Consider the following 22,695-nt stretch of genomic DNA (forward strand, 5'->3'; position numbering starts at 1 on the left):
AAAATTTGCAGGCTGCTAGCTCACAAATTTTTATCCCTTTTAGTCGCGTTTTATGACACGCAGGCAAGGCTTGTTCCGTCTATATTATGCCGGCTCCACACTTTTAACAATTGTCGCAAACTCCAAACATATGGCAGACCAAACGTCGTCATCCACGACGGCTTGTAGAGATTTGGCAAATATGTGGATCCGGTCTAAAATTCAAAATCGGAGAAGGTTATGAATTATATTCATCGAAATCGCCAAATTTGCAATTGTGGCTGGTTCCAACTAAGGGATAAGCACTAGGCTAAGGAGCAAATTACTCCTTCGAAATAGTGGACGACCCACACTGTTACACGGCCGTTCGCAGAGCAGGAGTGATTTTATCAGACTGCCTCGCCCCTACTCAGGAAAGCAGCAAGACCGAAAGCAGCTATGGATCTTGTTTGCTCCGTCTTCAATTCAAAGCCCGATTAGGGCATTAATTTTATTCCATTTTTAAGTTTATAGTGAAAAAGAAATTAGTCAGTACTTCTGCTTAATGAAATTTAATCATTGATAATCAAAAACTTAATTTTATGAAAACCAAGCGTCAGGCGTGGAAGTCTTCTGCAATTTTCCGTGCAATTTACTTGATTTTTCTTCGCGTAAGTACCTTCTATAAAGTATTAGAAAAAATAGAAGGGAAATAGGGATTCACGTTTATATATAAAGATTAAACTACTCTTTCGGCTGTATTTAAGCATCTCTTTCATCACTTTTGAAATTAACTTTTCTAGCCGAAAATCTCACATTTTTCTTGTATAATGCCAGAACGAAAACAACTCAGTATTGAGAAACATAGTGCTACGTGAAGGAGGCTATAAGGTGCGTCAAATTGCAGAATCGCTCGGAGTGTCATGTAAATGTGCATTATCTCCTTTCAAGGAAACGAAAAGTTGGGACTAATGCCAACAGAAAAAGAACTCGCTGACCCGAAGCTACAATAAAAGAAAAAGATAGGTTTATTACAATGATGTTTAAATGTAACTATCGTTTAACTGCTTCTCAGATTACTGCTGAATTATTTTGGGTTGTGAAATAGATAACAAACGTTTCAAAGATACTGCGGATTCCAAGTAACATAAACACATTCGCTATCTATGAAATCAAATCTTTGCTATAAAGGCGAAAATTAGACGGAAATAGCTATTATCGAGACGACATATCACGTCGAAAAGTGTCAGAAAATCGAGAGCGAAATCCACTGGGACTACAACTGGTCACCGGTACTTTTTCGATTCGCTTTCGGTAACATCCTTCGTGCTGCGTTGCCTGAAAAACATGGAGAAGGAGGCATGGACCTTAGTCAAATTGCTCTGCAATTGGAGAGGTGGTAATCAGAGTCGGACCGAAAATAAATACTAACAAAACCAAAATTCGCAGTTTGACAGGAAAAAAGAAAAATAGGTATTGGAGCAGCTGCACGAATGGATAAAAACATGAACAATTCGAGAAACCAGAAGCTCGGCGCTTCAGGTAGAGAGGTTTTGTTTGCTTCCTCTGTGAGCATATTTGAGTGCAGAACTATGCCATTTGTACGTAGTCCGTTATCTACATGCATTTAGCATGTCTGACTAATAATATTGATATTTAGTTGCAGTAAATTTATACGGTAAAGTTAAGTTTGAGCTACTGTAACTTTGTTAGTAATAGTACGATTTTGATCAAACTATGATAAACATATTATATTCTATACTCAATTTCCCCAAAAATATGGTAATATACTATTATTAACTTAATTTGAGGAGATATCGATATGGAAAGTATTTTGAGGCCTGGACACCATATAGAGGCAGCTTCATGATTTTTTTCGGTTGGGTAGTTTCTGACAATGGGTTCGTTAAAGAAATCATCACTTTCCACCCCTCCCACTCCCCGTCTTTCTAACAAATCCCAAAACTAAGACCGGCTTCGAAAAAAAAAATCGGCGCTTCAAGAGCAGTGCGTAAGGCAGTTTTCATAGCAGACAGGAATAGGATAGAAAAGTACAAATGTATACATATGTGAGGAATCTTTATGGGAGTGAGTGAGTCGAATTTTCAATCTGCACGAACCACTATGCAGGGTCCCAATGGTTTTCCATTTAATAATGGAATATACTGCACTTACCATCCGCATCCGGCGCTTGAAATTTCAATCTCTTTATAATTGGATAAACATCATCATCAATCATACTTGACCTAGTAACAAGAATGCCATTCTTTCAAAACTTAATAAAATTTCTTCCGTCACATCTTATGAGCGCTTCGCTTGGTTGTTGAAATAATGAGAACAATGGCTGGAAATAAACAACAGTTCAAATATTTGTTAAATAATTCCAAGAACATGATTTACGTTCCAGTTCTACTATCATGAAAGCAGATTGAAAATATTAACATAGAAAGTAAGGTAGATATGATAATATGTATGTTTAAGTTGTTCAATATTTACCTGCCATTTGCGAAAATCCATTACACAGCAGATCAACCTTTCCGAAATGTTAAGATTTGGACTTAGATTTTCAAGATTAGTTTTAAAGCTGTGTATCAAACTTGATAGAATGCATACTTATGATGATATTTCACTTTTTATTTTGCGGTCAAATGATGCAATTGCAATGTTTCACTGAAATTGCAATATGATTGAAATATGCTCCAAAATTACTCAGTGAGGAGAGGTGAGGCCCTATGTGACAGTACACCATTCTTCCAAATAGACGGAGAAAAGTAAAGCTCACGCATGCGTGGGAAAATGCAGGTGTGGCTGAGCAAATGAGAATGATCATCATAATTAGCCTCGTCCACTGTTTTTATCCTCTTCAAACTCTCTGTAACGACAAAATGTGATGGGCGATCGTCAAAAGACTATTTTGGGTTGCCGAAGACGACCAAGAGGAAAGAGCTATTCCAAAAATCTAAAAAGATGCTTGCCTCTCTGCTAGCCAGGCTCGGGACTAAATGTGGGGGCTCATGTGTCATTTATCAAAAACTTCACATGTCTTTTAACCGATGCGTCAGTCCGCACCGAAATCTAAAAATCAAATCAACATTGGAATCCGCCCGAGCCTATCGAAAGATCAATACGCGAGCTAAACCTGAAAAACAAAAAAATAACGGCTCATCCGCGCGTAGAGACCTGGGGCCTGGGACCTGAGTGCCGCGATCGATAGGGAAGATCCACGATGGATCGCATCCTTAATGGATACTTCTCCTGCCTCGGATGTGTTATGAGGCATGGCGTTTGGCGTCATATTTGAGGATATCCCTACGGTTAATGTGAGAGTGGTGGGTTAAAAAAGAGAAGAGGAAGTCCTCAAATCGACGCTTTAGTTTCCTTTCATTTCATTATATTACATTCTACTCATTCAAAAAGACCAAATACAGCGATATAAAAAAAATAACAATATCTCAAAAATATTGTAAACATAAACAAGAAATAAAGCAAATAAGGAAAAATATAAAAACCATAAGAATAAATTTAGACTAATAAAAATTGAAAACCAAAAATAAAAAATAGGAAAAATAAAAGAAATGGTGATCAATATATATCAAACATATGAAATAAATACCCCTTCCCTTTTTCGCATCGAAAGCAACAAATGCATGCATGAATCAGCGAATATTCAAAAACAAAAAAAAAAAAACAGAAAACGATAACATTAAAAAATAAAAAGAAAGAGATATTTGTGCCCTAGTGGTGTGTAGTATAATATTGGGTTGTTGCAAATGAAATGGCCGTTTTGGTACTAACATTTGAAACGTCTGTAAAGCTTACACAAATTTATTTATTTAATCAAAATAGGTGTCAGTCGATTTAAAACACTTCTCCCAGCGAAATTCATGTATGCCAGTTTCGTAGAAGTCCAACTGTCGGATGTTGATAAATTCGTCGAAGGCAATTTTGATAGCCTCTTCGTTTCTAAATTGTTTTTCCGTCAAAAAATGATCCAATTGCTTAAAAGAGTGGTAGTCGGTTGCTTTAGCCAACCGTTGAATATGGCGGATGAGGCAGAGTCTCATACTGCAATTCGTTCAACTTTTGAACCGTTGTTGCGGATACATGAGGTCGTGCATTGTCGGGAAGGAGTATCACATCATCTCTGTTGACCAATCTTGGCCGTTGTATATTCAATTTTTGGTGCATTTCGTCGGGTTGGGCACAGTATTTCTGTGCATTTATCGTTTCTCCAGGTGCCCAAAAAGAATAGTGGATAACTCCAGCTGTAGACCACCAAACAATCACCATTACCTTCTTCGGATGGAGGCTTGGTTTCGGCATATGCTTCGGTGGCTCATCAGCATCTAGCCATTGTGCTGATCGGTGACGATTGTCTATACGATATCGATCCACTTTTCATCATATGTCACTATTCTGTGCAAAAATGGATCGGTTCTGTTGCGGGTGAGTAAAAAACTGCAAATTTCCATTCGAAGCGCCATGTTTTGCTCCGTAAGGGGATGCGGAACCGATTTGTCGAGCTTTTTTCACCTTTTCAAGTTGTTGCAAGTGCCGGGAAACTGTCGAATAGTGTACGCAAGGTTTCTCTGCAATGTCTCTCACAGACTGACGTGTGTCGGATTCGACTAACAAACGCAACTCGTCGTTGTGAATCGATGGTCCTGGATGTCCACGTGGTTCAATTTGAAGGTTTACGTCGCCTGACCGGAATTTTTCGAACCTCCGCCGTGTGGTTCGTTCGCTTACCGTATCAGCTCCAAATGCGCTGTTAATGTTCTTGGTCGCCTCCGTTGCTTTATGACCGAGTTTGAACTCATACAGGAAAAGTACACGTTCTTGGCTCTTTTTCATCCTTTTCACTCTTATCACGACGATAGTCAAAGCTGAAACGACTCCTTGATTAAATGTAGGAGTATTTATACTTCATTATCCAACACCAACAGCGCCAACTGGTGGTGGTTTGATACAGCAAAATCACAGCTAACTTCACTTGATTGCCAAATCGGCCTTTTCTTGTGCGACAACCTAATATATATATGTGTTATACGTAGCTTCATATAGTAAAGAAGTGTTCATAAAGCACCACATCAAATTAACACCATAAATAGATTTTCTTTGTACAGGGTGCGACAGCATAACTTCCTTTTTTCAAAACTCAATAAAAACTATTGTACGCATCGGAAAATATTTATTTATTTTTTATAATGTAGGTACATGTCTAAAGTTTTTATTTACATTGTTTTGAAGATCAAATCTGTTAGGTGACGTCCCCCATTCTCCATACATTGCGTAACCCGATTTCTGGCGTTTGTCATGATTCTTGTTAGCATAGCAGATGTTATGTTGGCAATTTCTTCTTGGATGTTGGTCTCCAACTTTGTTAACCGACCCACACAAATGAAAATGGGCTTCATCGCTAAGAAAAACAATAGCACCCTCGGGAACGACATCAAGAAGAAGCTCACACGCGTTCACCCGAGAATTGAAGTCACGTTCTGAAAGTTCTTGCACTATCGCCATCTTATAGGGATGAAAATGAAGATCATCACGAAGAATTCTTCTCACAGAACGATCGGATAGTCCAAGGGCAGATGCGTGTTTGCGCGCAGAACGCCGTGGCGATCGCAACATTGACGCTCTCACTGCTTCAATGTTCTCAGATGATCTAACGGGCCGAGGGACTCCAGTTCTTCCTTGTGTCACACTTGCAGTTTGTCTGAATGTAGTGACCCATGTATGATAACAATTGATTTTCGGTCTGGGACGGGAGCCAAGGGGGTAAGTTAAAGCGATTCCGAAATGCACGCTGCGTTGCAATAACCGAACATCCGCTTGAAAAGTAAACCTCAACGGCAAAGGCACGCTCCTCACTATTCCAACGCATGATGGCGACTGAACCGTGTCGAGTCAAAACTTTGCAGTATCCCCTCTTGAACGAGACCACCAGCGCTCCGCTATGACATCAACTAACTGAGTGGCGCGCATTTAAAAAAAGGGAGTTATGCTGCCGCACCCTGTATTTATCATATCAAGATTAATTGGGTTTGTCCTACTACCAGGTACCCAGTTCGCACGATATACTCCAACGGGCTAACGATGAGCTGGAGTGCCGATGGTAAGTTAATGAAGAATAGGCTGCGAAATGATATTCCGGTTTCTTCGTTTAAAACGTCCTACGTGCTAGGAATTTTCACTGGGGTTGTCTGCAAGTAGCACGACGGTTAATTTACTTAATCAGCACTCTTTTTTATGGAGTGTGGATCCAGCACACATGTCATCAAAGGAAAGAATCCTGACTCGATTCGCAATTTTTATTTCATAAATCCACTTTCGAGCATGTAAGCCAAGAATCTCGAACTTCTCCCTTATGCCATTAAATTAAGTTCGTTACCTTCAATCAATTCATTCCTAGTACACTACACTGACGTCTGCATCTGAATCTCTTGATTTCAATCGTAAAACCAGTAATTACTCACACAAAACTGAATAATTATCACGATCACCTTATTTTTTCTCCTTTTTCCCTGCATCCCGTCCCAAACTCGACTCCTCAAAACTCAAATTCCACAATCCGTCCTCTTCCTCGAAAGGTCATGAAGCCAGTTCTAGTCAGTTCTTCCACACTCCATCGGTCCAGCTGATCAATATTCAACCTCAGCTGGTCCCGATCCCTTAAATCTTGATTTGCTGATCCCGACCTTAAACTTCAAACTCTACGTCAACGTTGCAAAAGCAAAATTACACAAAATTTAAAATTTTTTGAAAACCGCTAACAATGCCCCGTCCAGAAACAAGCGACGGGTAGAGCAGGCACCCAATAATATGATGACGGTTTCACTACATTAGAACCAAGAAGGCCGACACAGGAGATTTATCCCCCACGCGTTGTTCAAAATTATATGATGGGAAAAAATCATTGGGAATGTTCGACCTTCTACGGGAAATGCGCGAGAAAAATGTTGCAAATTAGGTCTAGTGTTAGTGTCGTAAATGTGATGCAGTGCATTGATGTGCGGCCACGAGCACATAGCTGCGAGCACAACTGTTTATGGCTTGTCAGATATGATTGGGACATTCACTCAAGAAAACCATCCAGGCCCAATCAACACGACGATACACCAAGCCAACAAGGACCACGGGCCTACCCCGTCCCTACCCCCAGACATACAATGACTTTCCGTGCCTCCTAGACACTTGATTTGCTTCCTGTATTTAGCCTTCTTAGTTAGAATGTTGCGTTGTAAAAACAATAACAACGTGATAACCAGAATCGGCCACTACATTCGCAATAGCTAGCATGGACAAGCTTTTGTGCAACCAGAAAGGTTAACGTAGGTTCTGCCTGGTCAATGTTCGCTTATAATATTAACGAATTGTTATGGTGTACTCCATTTATTTTATTTAAATTTATTTTTTTTTTAAATTGGAAATGGATTTAAGGATTTAGGGGAAAGCTGCCAACTATTAGGATTCGCAAAATAAAAAAAAATCATTTTAAATGTTCGACATAAATGGATGTCGGGATGGGAATTAGGAAATTGAAAGGAGTATATTGGAAAAGCTAGAGGATGTTAAAATGTGAGGAAACGAAAAAATATTGCATATTATTAAATGCATTTGCCCGTCAGATTGTCCCTGGATAAGGGGAAGGAAAGGACATACACGTCTACTGGCTTTTCATCATCAAAATCCGCTCTTCATCCCCGCATAATTATAAGCAGCGATACCGGTGTGTAACCCATGGTTTCCATAATCTTCATCCCCGCATAATTATAAGCAGCGATACCGGTGTGTAACCCATGGTTTCCATAATCTTTTTAAAGGTTGCCACTGTTATTATCTAGATATCATTGTATCGCCAAATAAGGTTACATTTCCTTTATAATTTCACCAGTCAACTCGTCCGGCACATGCAAGGAGACTATACACAGGGGGTGAGACTGCCTGGGAAAACTTTAAATTTGTACGGGATAAAAAAGATGAGTCTCGGTGGGACTATTTTAAAGGAAAATTTCTTAAGGGAGGGTAGATTGGAAGACCTCATGGTCTGAGGCTAGACGTCATGGTCTGAGGCTAGACGTACAGACGAAAGCACTGAGAGCACGTGATAAATTCGATAATATGTTTTTACCGTATTTAAAAGAAACTTATTTTACAGAGAACTACTAGAAACAGTCGAACGTACTCGCATTTACGACTTCAAAATTCCCAAAAGATGTTAGGAGGTTACTTTTGAGAATCTAAAGAGGTGAAAATTGGACAATAAAAAATGAATGGTTTCTTCAAAATTTTAAAGTGTAGTATATCCTTAAAAATAATCTCACGCAATTCAGCGGTAGTTCCAGTATTCATTACACTTTTCTTGCACCTAGAAAAAAAGATAGTAAAGCTGACATCCTTTCGTAATTTATGTTGTACTTCGGCTATCATTGAGTGTTGAATTCTTGCTCGATGGTGGCGGAATCCAATTGAAACGCAAAAGGGGTGGTTAATTAGTTCTTTATTCACAAAAGTTTTAGTTCATGTTTCTGCTGATAACCCTTGATAAATAAAAGAAATCTCAAATATTTCATTTTAATCTCTTTATTCATGGATAATAAATCAAAAGTTACAAAAAACGTACTCATTTAAGAATAGAATTCGACTTCTTCATAACAATAGGAAACCAAGTAAAATCAACCCACTATATCTCGTTCTTATTTTATAAAAACTTTACTTTACGGGGGTAGATTTTTAACTAATTGTCTAGTAATGTCAATTCATTAACGTATTTTAGTAACAATATTGATATATTTTGTTTGTTATTCATCATAAGAAGGCGTTTGGTTTTGATGTGGTTTTGTTTGGTTTTTCTTTTCGGAGGAAATGACGGAGTGTAACTTATTTTTCTTTATGTACTTATATTTAAATTCTTCGTGGGTTCATTATTTACATAAGTTATTTTAAGGGATAGATTTTCCCAAGAGAAAAATATAATTTTCCTAGATTTCTTTCAAATAACAGGATATTTTGAATGTTTTCCGATGTCATTGCAAACGAACTGCATTTGAATTGAAATAATTTGGTCATTGTACTCAAATGCGCGTAAGGGTTGAAAACGATAAAATGTGTATTTTTGAAACCAGCATATTTAAATTAAATTCCAGACTATAAAAACAACGTCTGTTTCTGTAGATACGGGTTACTCTTTCTACATTCTAATTCTGTACATCTATCTACTCATCCACAAATATTGTCTTATTGACTTTTCAATCCAATTGAATAAATCCCAAAACTTGTGTCTTCAGCCGGAAAAATGTGAAAACTTGGCAAAACGCCAAAAAAGGAATAAATCCGCGAAAGTTTAGTTTAAAGATGAAGCGGTGGAATTTTTTTGCTATTTTGTAGCTTGAATGACAGATTCGAGTTCAGATGAAAAAATAGATCCAAAATATATGGCTGATATGTATACTCGTACAATTTATTATTCTAAAGATTGTTTTGCAGATTATTATCAAAGCGTTGAAGTGAAATTGAGCTTAATGGAATGTTTTTTTCAATTGTGTACATCTCTGACTAAGAAGATGTTAGCCTCTTGCAATTTGTATAGGAGGAGGACGCAAATAAAAATTTAAATATAAAAATCCAATAGTTTATTTATTTATTTAATTTAATGGACAACAAACAGAGTAAATTCCAATTAATTATTGTCCTCAGAAGGAGGAGCAAGCAAAAACTTATCCTACGTTTAAAACTATTTAAAGTAGGAAAGTTAAAAGGAACAAGCTGTTCTGCATTATAATTTCGGCAAAGCCTAGGAATCGGGGAATGAAAGTAGACTTCGAGCTCTGCGAAGGGCACGTTGAAAATGTCTGCGCTATGTGTGTTATAAGACGCAGGACGGGAGGTGGTCTCGTCAGCGGCGGAGCAGTCTATCAGACCTGAGGAAAGTTTAAAGAATGTGCATAGATCCAGATAGGATCTACGCTGTTGTAGGAAGGGAAGGTTCAGAAAGCGGAGGCGGGAGGGGTAGTCCACACAGTTTTTCTTAAAGAAGAGGGAATGCGTGAATTTACGTTGCACATTTTCAAGGGCAAGACAATCACAGTTACGGGAGGCTGATCAGATCACGGAGCAATACTCGAGGGTATTCCTCACAAGGGAATTGAAGAGAGCGAGAAGGGTTGAATGGAGTCAAAATCAGAGGAGGAGCGAAGTATAAGGCCTGACAATTTTGCTGCTCGATTGATGCCATCGAGGCAATGGATGTCAAACCGGAGCTTATTGTCGAAAGTGACTCCGAGGTCTTGAGTGGAATTTAAGCAGGATAAGGAATGTCCGTTAAGAGAGTAGGAGAAAAAAGTGGATGAGGATTTTAGACCGTACCATTATAGATGCGCCTCCATGTTTGACCGCCGGCACTGGGTATTTGACATCCTAACCTTCTTCAAAAGGTAGTAGAACATGGAGAATTTCTTCTGTTGAAAAGAGCGTAAATTCTGATTGTCTGAACTATAAAATGCGGTGGTCTAGCCTTTGAAACTCCATTCAACGTGCTCTTTCGCGAATCAGAACCTTGCGTGATAGTTTTTTTCTGATATTATTGACTTTAGAGTGGGTCGAACAATAATTGGCTCCGCTTGCCTAGATAAACAATAACATAATGTAACATAAATAAGACATAAAAGTAAAAGAAATTGCATTGTTCATCGCAAAATATGTCTGGTTGTTGGCCTAATCTGCGGCATGGGGACGCCATTTTAACACCTATAGCGCCAAGCCAAAAAAAATAGGTCTAACCTTTAAGGCCAGCCTTTTTTGAGTAGGTCACACCCCCAGACCAGAAGCGTTTTTTTTTTATTTCTCTTTACTGTTGAGGAGTTTACAGATGATGTTGAATAAGTATTAGTATACATATGGCCTGCCATGTAAACCAAATATGCACCAAATGTGGCCTCAACATGCAAACTCAATTTGTTTATGATTGATACATACCGCAATGTACGTGTTAAAGGGATCTTTTCACACAATACGGACAAGCGGACCCTCTTGGGCCTCAGTTAGTTTCCTCGGACGTTCGCTACCCTTCTTTGCGGTTCATGTTACGGAATCGGACTGCAAGATATTGAATTCCTTAGCAACTACTCTCCGACTAGGGATTTTTTGTTCCACTTTAACATAATGATAAAGGACTTCATTTTCCCAGTAAATCAACTATAAATTTCAAACGCTTACTTGAGCACGTTTGTTTTCCGCTCAAAAAATTAACGAAAGTGACAATAATGAAAGTGGTTGCTTTATACTACCTTTTTTCAAAAAAACTAATTACTCGTCTAATTCTACAGAAAATTTGCTTGAAAATCATATCTTAGATATGTTTTTCAACGGAAAACAACTTTAAAAACTTTGAGAACGTTGGCCATGATTTCATTTAGTGTCACAATGAACCGTTTCATGAATTTGAGGTACATAAGCACTAAGAGTCAGTAAAGGGCGTGGTATAGTCCAGATGCGGATCTGTGGACAAAGAAAGGTCGAATTACGAATACGATCATAAATTTTTCACTATGTAAAGAATAGTTCAAATCTCCCTGGCAGGAGTTTGGTATATTCTTACATGATAACCAATGTTCTTGTCCTTCAAAGGAGTTTGACCGACTACCACGAAACTGTGAAAACAGTTCCAAACGAACTCGTGCCCTGAATTAGATTACTTTACCTTAATCCGAAGAGCACATTTCGAAATGAGGTAGGTATATCCAAACCCCTCTGTGTCACAGCCGGTGTTCACCAAGGAAACGTCATCTCGCAACTCCTCTTTGTTCTTTTCATGGGCAGGGTCTACGACACAATCTAAATAAAACAGAGATTTAGCAAATGACACGAATATAATATGCACTACCTCTGTCAGTGATAGTGACTTGCTTGCAATTGAACGATTTAAGTATCTCGGATCAATGCTCTCTGCCAACGGTAAACTACATTATAAGATTGCTTTACGCATCAGCGCAACTTGGATGAAGTGGTGTTTCACATTTGACATTCTTCATGAACGACGCATAAGTGAACGTCTTAAATGCAAAATTTCCAAAATTTCCAAAATGTTGGCCGTCTGCAAAATACAATGATTGTCGTTTCGAGATAATGAAGACGAAGATCTATGCTCATTTCCAAAATAGAGATATTCGCGATCTGTAAGGAGCAGCAGAAAAGTAGTATAAGAGACGCCTTTGTTGGTATGCTCAAGTAATCTACCCAGGATGGACCAAGATCGAGAAAAGTAGCGAACCCGATCTAGACGAGCAAGTCTGTGAACTCAAAGAATATAGAGAACAACTAGAATATTGGTCAGTTAGAGGCCCCACCAAGAAGACTCCCAGCATATTTTTTATGGAGACGGAGAAACCTTGCATACGTTCGAGCGGGACGGGAGTTACGCGAGCAAAATTCCGCGCATAATCGCTTTGTGTTAATACCGTGTATTTAATGCAATGCGCCCACGTGGTTGCGAACACATGGCTGCTAGTTGGTGCGAGCACATGACAGCATCTGTCATATGAACAGACATTGCACAGCTTTTTATGGCTTCCCACATCATAATGAGAAAGAAAGAGTGGTAATAGATCTTAATGGAATCGTTGAGCGAATGATGTTTCAAAGTTCCTGTATAGGAAACTTTGTGAAAGTAAGCACGCGCAATATTCTCGGCAATAGATCCATGTTTGTTCTCCTAGGAAGTGAGGAGGAAATAAGTAGACGCATTCAAGATCAACTTTTTGGATGCATTCGTTCCCTGGTGAGATAAGATGAAGAAACACACACAAGAAAACCATCTAGGCCACATTGATACACCGATTAACCAATACTACTTACCTACTGAAAGGTGCACAATGAGATAACATAAAGTCAAGTTCCTACTATACAAGACAATGATGTTGGTAGTTCTCATGTATTCTTCGGAGACTTGAAGTCTTACTAAGCAAAATTGCGAGCGAACCAAGGAACAGGGGGAACAGGAATCGTTAAGTTGCCTCAATAAGTTGCTGAACATAATCCAGTTTGCTTCAAATGCTAGGGATGTCAAATTGCCGAACATCAGCGCAAAACCGAGATATTTAGAATTCCATACTAAAGCAGGTCTATATCGGCCAGTGGTTATTGGGTCGTTACGTTGATTGAAACTGAATTGTGTTGCAGTGTAATGATTTTATTGATATTTGTTGTCATTTCAGGTTGTTTATAATATATATTATATCGTAGTTTGAGAAGTAAAGAAGACATGTGGAGTAAAACTAACTATGATATATTGTTATCTTTCTTCACAAATCCGAGAATACTAATTCCTCTCAGCCTAAGTTATCTCTCCCTCACTGGGGGATCGTCAAATTCAAACCAGAAAAGCTTCATTGTGCGAAGTAAACATTTGGCAGCCTCAAAATTCATGGAAATTTGATTAAATGTCATTGAGAGTCGCTTTATGTGTATATATACAATCATGTCCGCGTCTTCAATTAAGATTGTGAATGTTAAAATACATTTTCGAATAAAAGGTTAGAAAAACCTTCAATATTTCGTAAATGTTTGGTTAAATTGTTATCCAAAAGCCCGAATTCTCTGCACAATTTGGATTGATTAAGAAACGACTCGCCGATGGTAAATATCCTTAAGCTGATTCCGTACAGCTTTCATTTGGAAATCGTCATCGGCATATTACAACAATAAGGAAGAATTCTATTTTTATCCATATTGTAAATGTTGGCCAAAAACAAGTCTTAGCAGGAAGATATGAACTACAAATTTGAGGAACCGAGCAAGAGACGGCCAAACTTTTCGGAAAATTCCTAGCAAGAAACTGCTTATTCCGCGAAGGAAGAATTGTTTGTGGTTTTTAAGATGCCATATACTGAATATCAGTGTAAAATTAGTTTGTCCCATTTTCGTTTAATGGAACCAGGTATATTCGTTGTTTTGTAGGAAAACGATTTGATGAAAGGAACTAGACACCTACAATTGAACATGGCAATGGCAGCATCTGGTTTATCCAATCATACTCCATATGATATTATTTTTGTTTATTCTACACTTATTAGTAAGGGTTTTTACAATAACTGCCATTAACAGAGAATATGTCGGCCTAAGGGTTCCGGAATTTGCGGAAAATGAAGTTAGAATTTTGCAGAGCGCAATAATCTAATTGAATCAGGGCCTTGAAGTGTGTTAGAGTACTTCATTCAAGACCATAACGGTATTACCCCGATTTGACTCAGGTACTCATTCACAGCTGAGTTGACTGGTATCTGACGTCAAATCACGATACAAATTCTACTGCCACCAGTGAGATTTTAACCGCAACCTTCCGTACGACAGCCTTGTGCTCTAACCTCAGCTATCCGGACACATATGCGAGCTAAAATTAAAAAGTTTAAAAATTGTCATTAAAATCTACATAGAGTCTAGTCTCTCTACGTTGAAATTTCTCTAAGTCGAACTTTTTGGCCCTTGGAGAAATTTCATACATTACAATTCCCTTAAGGCAAAATCGAAGGGTGGATTCCGCAAGTCGCTAGTCTTTCTACCAGGTTGTTCAATAAGTTTAGCGGTTCGATAAGAAAAACCCAATTTTATGGTTTGAAATACACTCTATTGTTCAATGTAGTATCTCTGAGCATCAATACACCTGTTCCAGCAAGACTCCAATTTATGAATTCCACCTCTGAAGTGAGAATTTGGAAGGGTTGAAAAATACGCTTCCACAGCTGTTATGACCTCATCATTTGATGAAAAACGCTTTCCACGCATGAATTTTTTAGGACTGGAAATAGATGGAAGTCGCTAGGGGTGAATACGATGGATGCTCCAACAATTTGAACTTGAATTCATGTATTTTAGCCATTGCCAAAATGTTTTTGACACGGTGCATTGTCCTGATGAAAAATAATTTTTTTCTTCTGCAATCCTGGTTTTTCACGAATTTTTTCCTTCAGCTGACCTAAAAGATTACATTAATATTCAGAATATATTATTTTACCAGTTTGCAAGTAATCCACAAACTAAATTCCTTTCGCATCCTAAAAACCGATGCTAACATCTTCTTAGCCGATTTCTGGACACCAACTCGTTTCAGAGCCGAAGAACCAGGTACACTCCATTCTTTGCCCCTTGTTTTGATTCAAGATCATGGTGACAGACCCAAGTTTCACCCATAGTGGTGAATCGACTGACAAAATCCACTTTATCCCTTCGAAAACGCTGTAAATGTTGCTGAGAAAGTCGTATTCGAATGTGTTTTTGTTCCATTGTTAGCGAATGTGGCACCCATTGTGCACACAGCTTTTTGAAACCCAATCCTTCAGTCAAAATATTTTTCACACTGCTCAATGAGATGCCTAGGGCTTCTACTAAATTCTTTTCAGTCATTCGACGATTTTCCAATACGATATCCTGCATTTTTTCTACGATTTCTGGTGTTCTTGCTGTTTTTGAACGTCCTTGACGTGGGTCGTCTTCAAGGCTTGCACGATCACGTCTAAATTCAGCAACCATCTTTACACTGTACTAATTGAAGGCAAAGAGTGCTTATATACTTTCAACATTCGCTCCTAAATTTCCTTTGCTTTCAAACCTTCCAAAAATAAGAATTCAATCACTGCACGATAATTGATTTTTCCATTGTAAAAAATACTGTAACACGTCAATATTGAATGGCTTGTAAACAAAGAGTGAATTGACAGATTGAAATGAAACTTCACATACGTTCATATGAAGAGGGTACCAACATAACAAAAAAAATTGTGCTAGTAGCAAGACCCTCTTTTTTCAAACCACAAAACTTATTGAACAACCTAGTATATTCATGTATGTGTTCACAAACCAATGTAAGCCGTAGAAATTTCAATGAAAAAATGGATAATCGTGGGAGCCCTCACAACTTTCAAACTGGGCCTAGTTTTTGCGTACGATTTTTGCCCCCGGCCCGAATTTTCGCTTTACGGTCCTAGATTCCTTGGTGTCTATTTAGAATAGTTTTATCCAGAATACCTAAATTGCATAGTTTTGCAGGATTTCGGTCTTTCTATAAAAATACCACCGATTAAGAAAGGGGTTTAGTTCCCAATTCCCCTTTATCGATACGATATCTCTCATTTGAGTGGACAAGGGTAGAAGGCTTGGAAATGTTAGTTCTAGTAGAAGTGTTAAAAGAAAAGAGCACCACGCAATTAATAAAGCTGTTTATGAATGGTTCAGTTTATTGAAAAGAACAAATTTCCGCGTAGGCATTCCAATATTGACAGGAAAAGGTTTAGAATTCGAAAAAACTTTGAATTTTGCTATTTTCAGAATCCCCATGGTTAGGAACATTGGATCAAGGAAAAAATTATCTCTTTGGAGAAAGTGCATCAAAAATCGTGCGGACGACTGGCTTATAGGACTTCCTTTAATATTGTCCTATCCCTTTAGTGCTAAAAGGAAATAAATGATTTGGGAGAAAGCAGGGTAACTTGCTGAGTAATTATCGGTGAGGATAAAAAGTTTTCTGCAACTAAACGTAAAGTCATACTTTCAACTGATTTTACTTCTTTACTTCTGTTCTGTACATCCTAAAAATATCCAATCGAAATGAAATCCATTGATAAAGAGGACCGGAAATGTTGTCCAAAGAAACTTCTGTAATTTTTGGAAAATCAGAGAGACTTTTTTTCGTGCTTAAGATATTATGCAGAGCATAATTACAAATTGTTTCAAAAATTTCGAGACTTTTTTTCAGCGCGTGACAGAAAACAACGAAAATAGAGGTGGAGAAATCTGGCAGGCTATTAGAAAGTAGATAGATATAATGTCAATTGTTTTCAGCTAAAGGACTATGTCTAGATTAACGATGATGCTCTGATAACTATTCTTGATATTCTTGATGAACATCGAAGTTTAAAAGACATTCGCAAAATTTAAAAAAAATGAATCGATTATCGAAAGTGCGACCGAAATCATTGGATCTTCCGCAGAAGTGTAACAAAGGTTCTGCGACAATAGCAAGGAAAGTTCACTCGTTGGCCTGATACCGTTCAACGGGCGCAGGTGCTGATTTCTGAGGACCCTGGGTAGTCGATCTGAAAATTGTCGTCGGTTGCCGGTGTGAGTGAAAAAACTACGTATAAAATTCTTGAAAATGACCTCCGCTACAAATCTTATGCAATTAAAGTCATATAAATGCTTTCCGAAGCTGCAAACATAAAATGAGTTGAACGCTGCAATCTGTTATCGTGTGTTTTACGAAATAAAGAAGTGTATTCGCGTGTTCTGATAAATGTGGTAGAGCCGTGGATGAAAGTTATATTGTCTGGAAGGGCATATGTTTTCCAACAGGACGGTGCGCGGTGGGTTATCAGACAATGCCAACATGTTCTGAACCAAAGAATGTTGGCCTCCCAACAGCCCGGATTTGGATACTCTGGACTTCTGAGTATGGAGCGTAGTTGAGAGGATCACCAACAAGTCCCGATATTCAAACGTCGCATCATCATAAAAACAGAAGGAGATTATATTGAATAAATATATGGAACGAAAAAAATTATAAACTCTTTAGTATTCCAAATAAAAATTATTTCGAGATATGAAGTTCGATTTGTCCAGATTTTGGCATCGCAACCTGTATTTTCTGGCAAATGAGAATTCGAATTAGAGGCGTTTTATTGTATTACTCATACTATATAAAAAATCTTGAAATATTGTTCTGTAAATCGCCTTGAAAATTATTCCAAATTTGTTTGGTGTGCGACCATTTATAACGATCAGAAGACGATTGGCAGAATCTAATTTAATTGGTTGCATTAATCAAAAAGGAGTGACGGCAGCAGGCTTTGATGCAACGAAACTGGACAGTTGAAAATTATAAAGAAGTACATTGAACCGACCAGTCAAAGTCTGAACTACTTTCCCCAAAATGAATGAAATGAATCCGTATACCTGGATGGAATCCTTCATGAAAAATTGCCTGTGTTGAACAAAGAAATTTGAATTGAATGGTGGAATACCATTACTTCAAAATGGTAATGATCACCCCTATGCCCAGATTCATGAAAAAATATCGTTTACAATAGAAACGTGTGAGATAATGTCAGACGTCAAGCTAACAAATTTGAATTGACCGGCAGCTGGTAGTTGCTCATATAAATATCAAAGTATCAAAGTTAATTTTAGCGGTGAAATGTCATGGAAGACGGTAAAATATTCCGTTCCGTGCCTTGCTGCACAAATAACTCGACAAAAACCCCACTGAAAGCCAAAATCTCGTTTCTTTGTAGTCAGATTTATATTGCGAGGATCATTGCAATGTGAGTTAACATTTTATAAACTTAAACTCCAATCTTAACTAATAATATATGACTGCGTTCGAATTTTGTCGCATTGTTATTCCTTTTTAATGTTTCAGCTGCTAAATTGCAAGGGACGCGTATCTCCTTAGCCTAATACGAATTATATCACACTAGGAGTATGGATCCGGCCCAAAGTTCGGATTCCGCTTAGTGCGAATTCGTTGTTCTTGCGGCCTACGAATCTTCCAAAACCGTATGTTTCATTATCACCCATTTCATTGTGCACTTTGGGTGCGGAGGCAATTTCTGCCAAAAACACCAGACATGTTACTTGTGCATTAACTGTACTCTCCCTACTATATTGTCTCCTTAACTTATACGCTCGGAACTGCAAATCAGTGATGTAGCAATATGTCGAAAATTTGTCTTAATTTAACGGGTTACATTTGTGAGATAGAAAATATTGTTGAAGCCATTGATGCTCCCTCTTTAGTGGAGTATAGGGCATTCACACAGTCAGATTGTGCTTTAGTTTCAATATCATCACACTTATCGCTATGCAAGTTTATCACTCACAGTAAAGAGACAGACCCAAGGCGTAAACAGACATCCATAACGACGACTGGGATTCGAACCCAAAGCATCGAGATTGGGATACTGATGCTCTACCCCCTCAACCATCGCGCTGTTAATTAATAATAATTAATGTGCATTAAACAATATACTAACCTTTCCGGTTAGTGTCAGCCAATCACTGCATTATCTTTCCCGCCTTGTGGCAATTCGACTTTGAAACCATTATAATTAATAAATGAGCGTTCCGAATTGGTTTTTTTCAACAGATATGTTAATTGGACAGGTGAAACTATTGGTGCGCGGGGACTCATTGCACTAGCCTTTGATGGAAAGTAAAAAATTCAGCAAAAGCACAAGCTGCACACTGGAGAATCCATGGGTCGGTAAACAACAAATGTACTTAATTAGGACGTCTAATCGGCGGGCGTCTATCGATACTATGGACTGAAAAGGCTAAAACACACATAGCACTACTAGTATTGAATTGATAATTGATAATTGATAATCATTATTCGGACACCAGGAAAATCAACCGAGAAGCAGTTTGCTAAGTTTAAATGAGGCAAAATTAGCACCGAGGATGATGCAAGCAGTGGACACCCCAAAGAGACCTTTACCGTCGAAAATATCAAAAAAGTTCACAAAATAATTTTGGATGATCACTAAGTGAATTTGATCGAGACAGCTGAGGCTCGAAAGATATCAAAGGAACGTGTTGGACATATCGTCCATGAATGTTTGGGTATGCAGAAACGCTGTTCAAAATGGTTGCCGTGCGGGCCCACAATCGACCAAAAACAACAACGAGTTGACGATTCTGAGCAGGGTTTGTAGCCCTTTCTCCTTAAAAAAACCCGAATTTACTATATGCTACTATCACATATCGAGTGACAACGAAACACGACTCCATTTTTTCACACCAGAATCAAACCAATCGTCATTTGAGTGGACTGCACGTGGAAAACCGACTCCCAAGCGAGCAAAGACGCAAGTCGGCTGGCAAGATTATGAAATCAGTATTGTAGGATGTACATGGTATAATCATGTATTATTTTGAGAAGGAAAAAAATCATCAACAACGACTATTACACCAAAACAATGCACCGTGTCACAAATGAATGAAAACGATGGCCAACTGGGCTTTGAATTGCTTCTGTATCCAGCGACTTTTTGCTGTTCTTAGACCTCAAAAGAATGCTCGCTGGAAATAAATTTAGGGCCAATAAAGAGATAATCACCGAAACTGATACCTATTTTGAGGTTAAAGACAAATCGTACTATAAAAAGGATATCGAAAAATTGTATGACCGCTATAATCGTTGTACAATCCTCGAAAGCAATTATACTGAATAATAAAATCAAATTTTATCAAAAAAATGTCTTTTTTTTATGTTAGCAACCCACCTAGTAAGATTCTTTTCGGAACAATCTTTTGCAAAATAATGTGCACCTATTTGTATAGTGTCATTCAGAAGCGTCCCAGGTGGTTTAAGCAACATTCCTCGTCAATACACGAGATGGTGACAAACGAGAAGACTTTCTTCTAAATATTGTGACGGGGTAGTCGGAAGTCCATCATTATGACCCGCAAGAGAAAGCGCGCTGAATATAGATACTCGTTCCTTAGGCGAAAAAACAACCATCCCCCAAAAAAATTGCATCATTGTGTTTTGGAATGCTCATCAAAATTATGTGATCGATATTATAGAACTGCCGTTCTATTCAAAATTGACCTCAAAGGCATTCATTACATGCCGAACAATGAGGTGAAGGTGAATGTCAAATCCAAGATTTGGGAAAAATGCGACAGATTTTCCATAATCGATATTAATGAATCTACTGTCCTTAACGGCGGATATGCTAGATAGTAAATATATGATTTTGAAACTTAAGGAGGAAACCACATTAGAGGGGTTATTTTTACGTAGATGTTTTGATATTTTTGATTGGGAAGAATTAATTGAAATTCAATCAAATTTGGACAATATACTAGTGGTATTTTGCACAACTCTTGAGGTTTTTTAAATCATTTAATCCAAAAACAACAAAGTTGCGCGTCATTAGCCCAATTAAAGTTGTAACTAGAGTTCTCCAACTGTGGGACGCTCCAATTTTTATGTGAAAATAAAAAGGTTAATTCGGCACTGATCATTTATTTTCTAAGAATATGAAACTCAATGTAAGAGAAAATAATTAAAATTAAAAATTTTGCAGGTTTTTAAAGAAAATATTTCAATTTTCACTATGTTTTTCACAAAATTTACTAAAAAAAAACACCCTTAAAAATATGATATTATCCGCAAGGCTTCATTTATATTCTTGTTAATTTTGTAAGCAGTCATATCTCCAAATTGCATACTGATCGACTCATTACTTTTTGAGTTAGAAATCTTGCAAATGTGAACGAAGTCATTTTGAGAAAAGTTCGTTTGAAAACAATGTTTTCAAAAGTCGCGTTTCGGATATGAAGTCATTTTTCACTCTCAATTACTATCAAAATGCAGTTACAGTAAATACAATTGCATTCGTAGAAGTGGCTGACGTCAAGTAATTTTAAATAAGCTATTTATATAGCGTTATAAGATTACGTAAGGGCATAAAGCGACTCACTCCTGGGCGTTCGAGCCTTACGCTGTACCCGATAATCGCTCGATTTTGCGCTCATAAAATCTAAAGGAAAACGAATTTCGTTTTGAAATCTTTGCAGCGTATTCTGGGATAGCTAACTCAACAATCTATGCAATAAAAAAAGCTATTCTGAAAACCTCCTAATGTGGTTGCCCCTTTAAGGGTTACACTTTAATCTCCTTTTTTGGTCTGCTTTGTTGTTTGTTTTTGTTAGTGCTCTACAAGCATGTGCTCAATATCTTTCAACCTTCATCATAAAAAAATAGTGAATCGAAACACGGGAATATGTATGTCAGATTAAATTTTATCTGAATTCTATAGATATGTTTGTCGAAATTTTTCAATATCAATGCTAAAAAAAATAAAAATTGTACAGGATCAGCTTGTACTCACCACTCAGTTTTTATATTATGAAATCAGAATATCAAAATTTCACTTGAACTTTTATATATCCGCAGTTATATGATTTACTTATCTAAGGTGAATTTTTCGGATTCGAACTGACATTTATAAATAATACTCCATTTTATCTTATTCAAATGCAATATGAGACGTTTGCAGCTGACATCCATTAAAATCGGTTCTTCAATAGTCTTTGGTAATTTGTAGATATTTCGAACTTCTTCTATTTTATCCTTAACATCACTTTTACTGATAAAATATTGTCATTTAATGAAAGTAACTTCTTTTTACTTCTAACGTTTTTCGATTACACACTTATCTTAGTATGTATACCTACATCCTACATGTTTGGTTGGGACTAGGCTGCATTTGATTGACTTCTTTAATATCATTCTTTTATATAAAACTAAATTTATTTTTCTTTATACAACTAGTTACAATACTTCCTTAAAATCATATCTATTGACAAAAAAGAAAAAATTCGTCCAAATTTGTACACATTTCATACAGCAGTCTCATGATCGGTTTCGTCAATGCGCCCCAATCGCCACGCATTTGGATCGCTCGCTGTGGAGTAGAAACAAATTCGTCTATATCAAATAATAGCTATTGAAAGGGATGGAAATTAGCAGCTATTGGTAAAAAATTTTGGCACTATAATACCGTCAATGAGTTTCTGGGAAACTTAAATATCAACTCTATTTAGCATGCGTTCTAGATTGAACACACTGTCATCTAAGGCTAATTTTGCATGTTAACTACATTGTTACCCAATATAACTTGTTAATAATATATAATGCCTATAAATTTAATCCACTGGTAAAATTGAATATCCTAA

General features: G+C 37.5%; 1 protein-coding gene and 1 pseudogene across 3 annotated transcripts in view; both read right to left on the reverse strand.

The window, feature by feature from the left end:
* Positions 1-14,252: 14,252 nt before the first annotated feature.
* LOC119658204 lies at positions 14,253-20,326 on the reverse strand (annotated as a pseudogene).
* Positions 15,463-22,695, reverse strand: part of LOC119657763 (blood vessel epicardial substance) — a 372,124-nt gene continuing 364,891 nt past the window's right edge. For 2 of the 3 annotated variants that reach the window (XM_038064831.1, XM_038064829.1), the window contains one exon: positions 15,463-22,424. In XM_038064831.1, the coding sequence (XP_037920759.1) occupies positions 22,360-22,424 (65 nt within the window). In that variant the 3' untranslated portion in view covers positions 15,463-22,359. The remainder of the gene's footprint in view (positions 22,425-22,695) is intronic. The other variant, XR_005250169.1, reaches the window with a different exon arrangement.

The sequence above is a fragment of the Hermetia illucens genome, chromosome 5 (assembly GCF_905115235.1).
Source record: "Hermetia illucens chromosome 5, iHerIll2.2.curated.20191125, whole genome shotgun sequence".
NCBI lineage: Eukaryota > Metazoa > Arthropoda > Insecta > Diptera > Stratiomyidae > Hermetia > Hermetia illucens.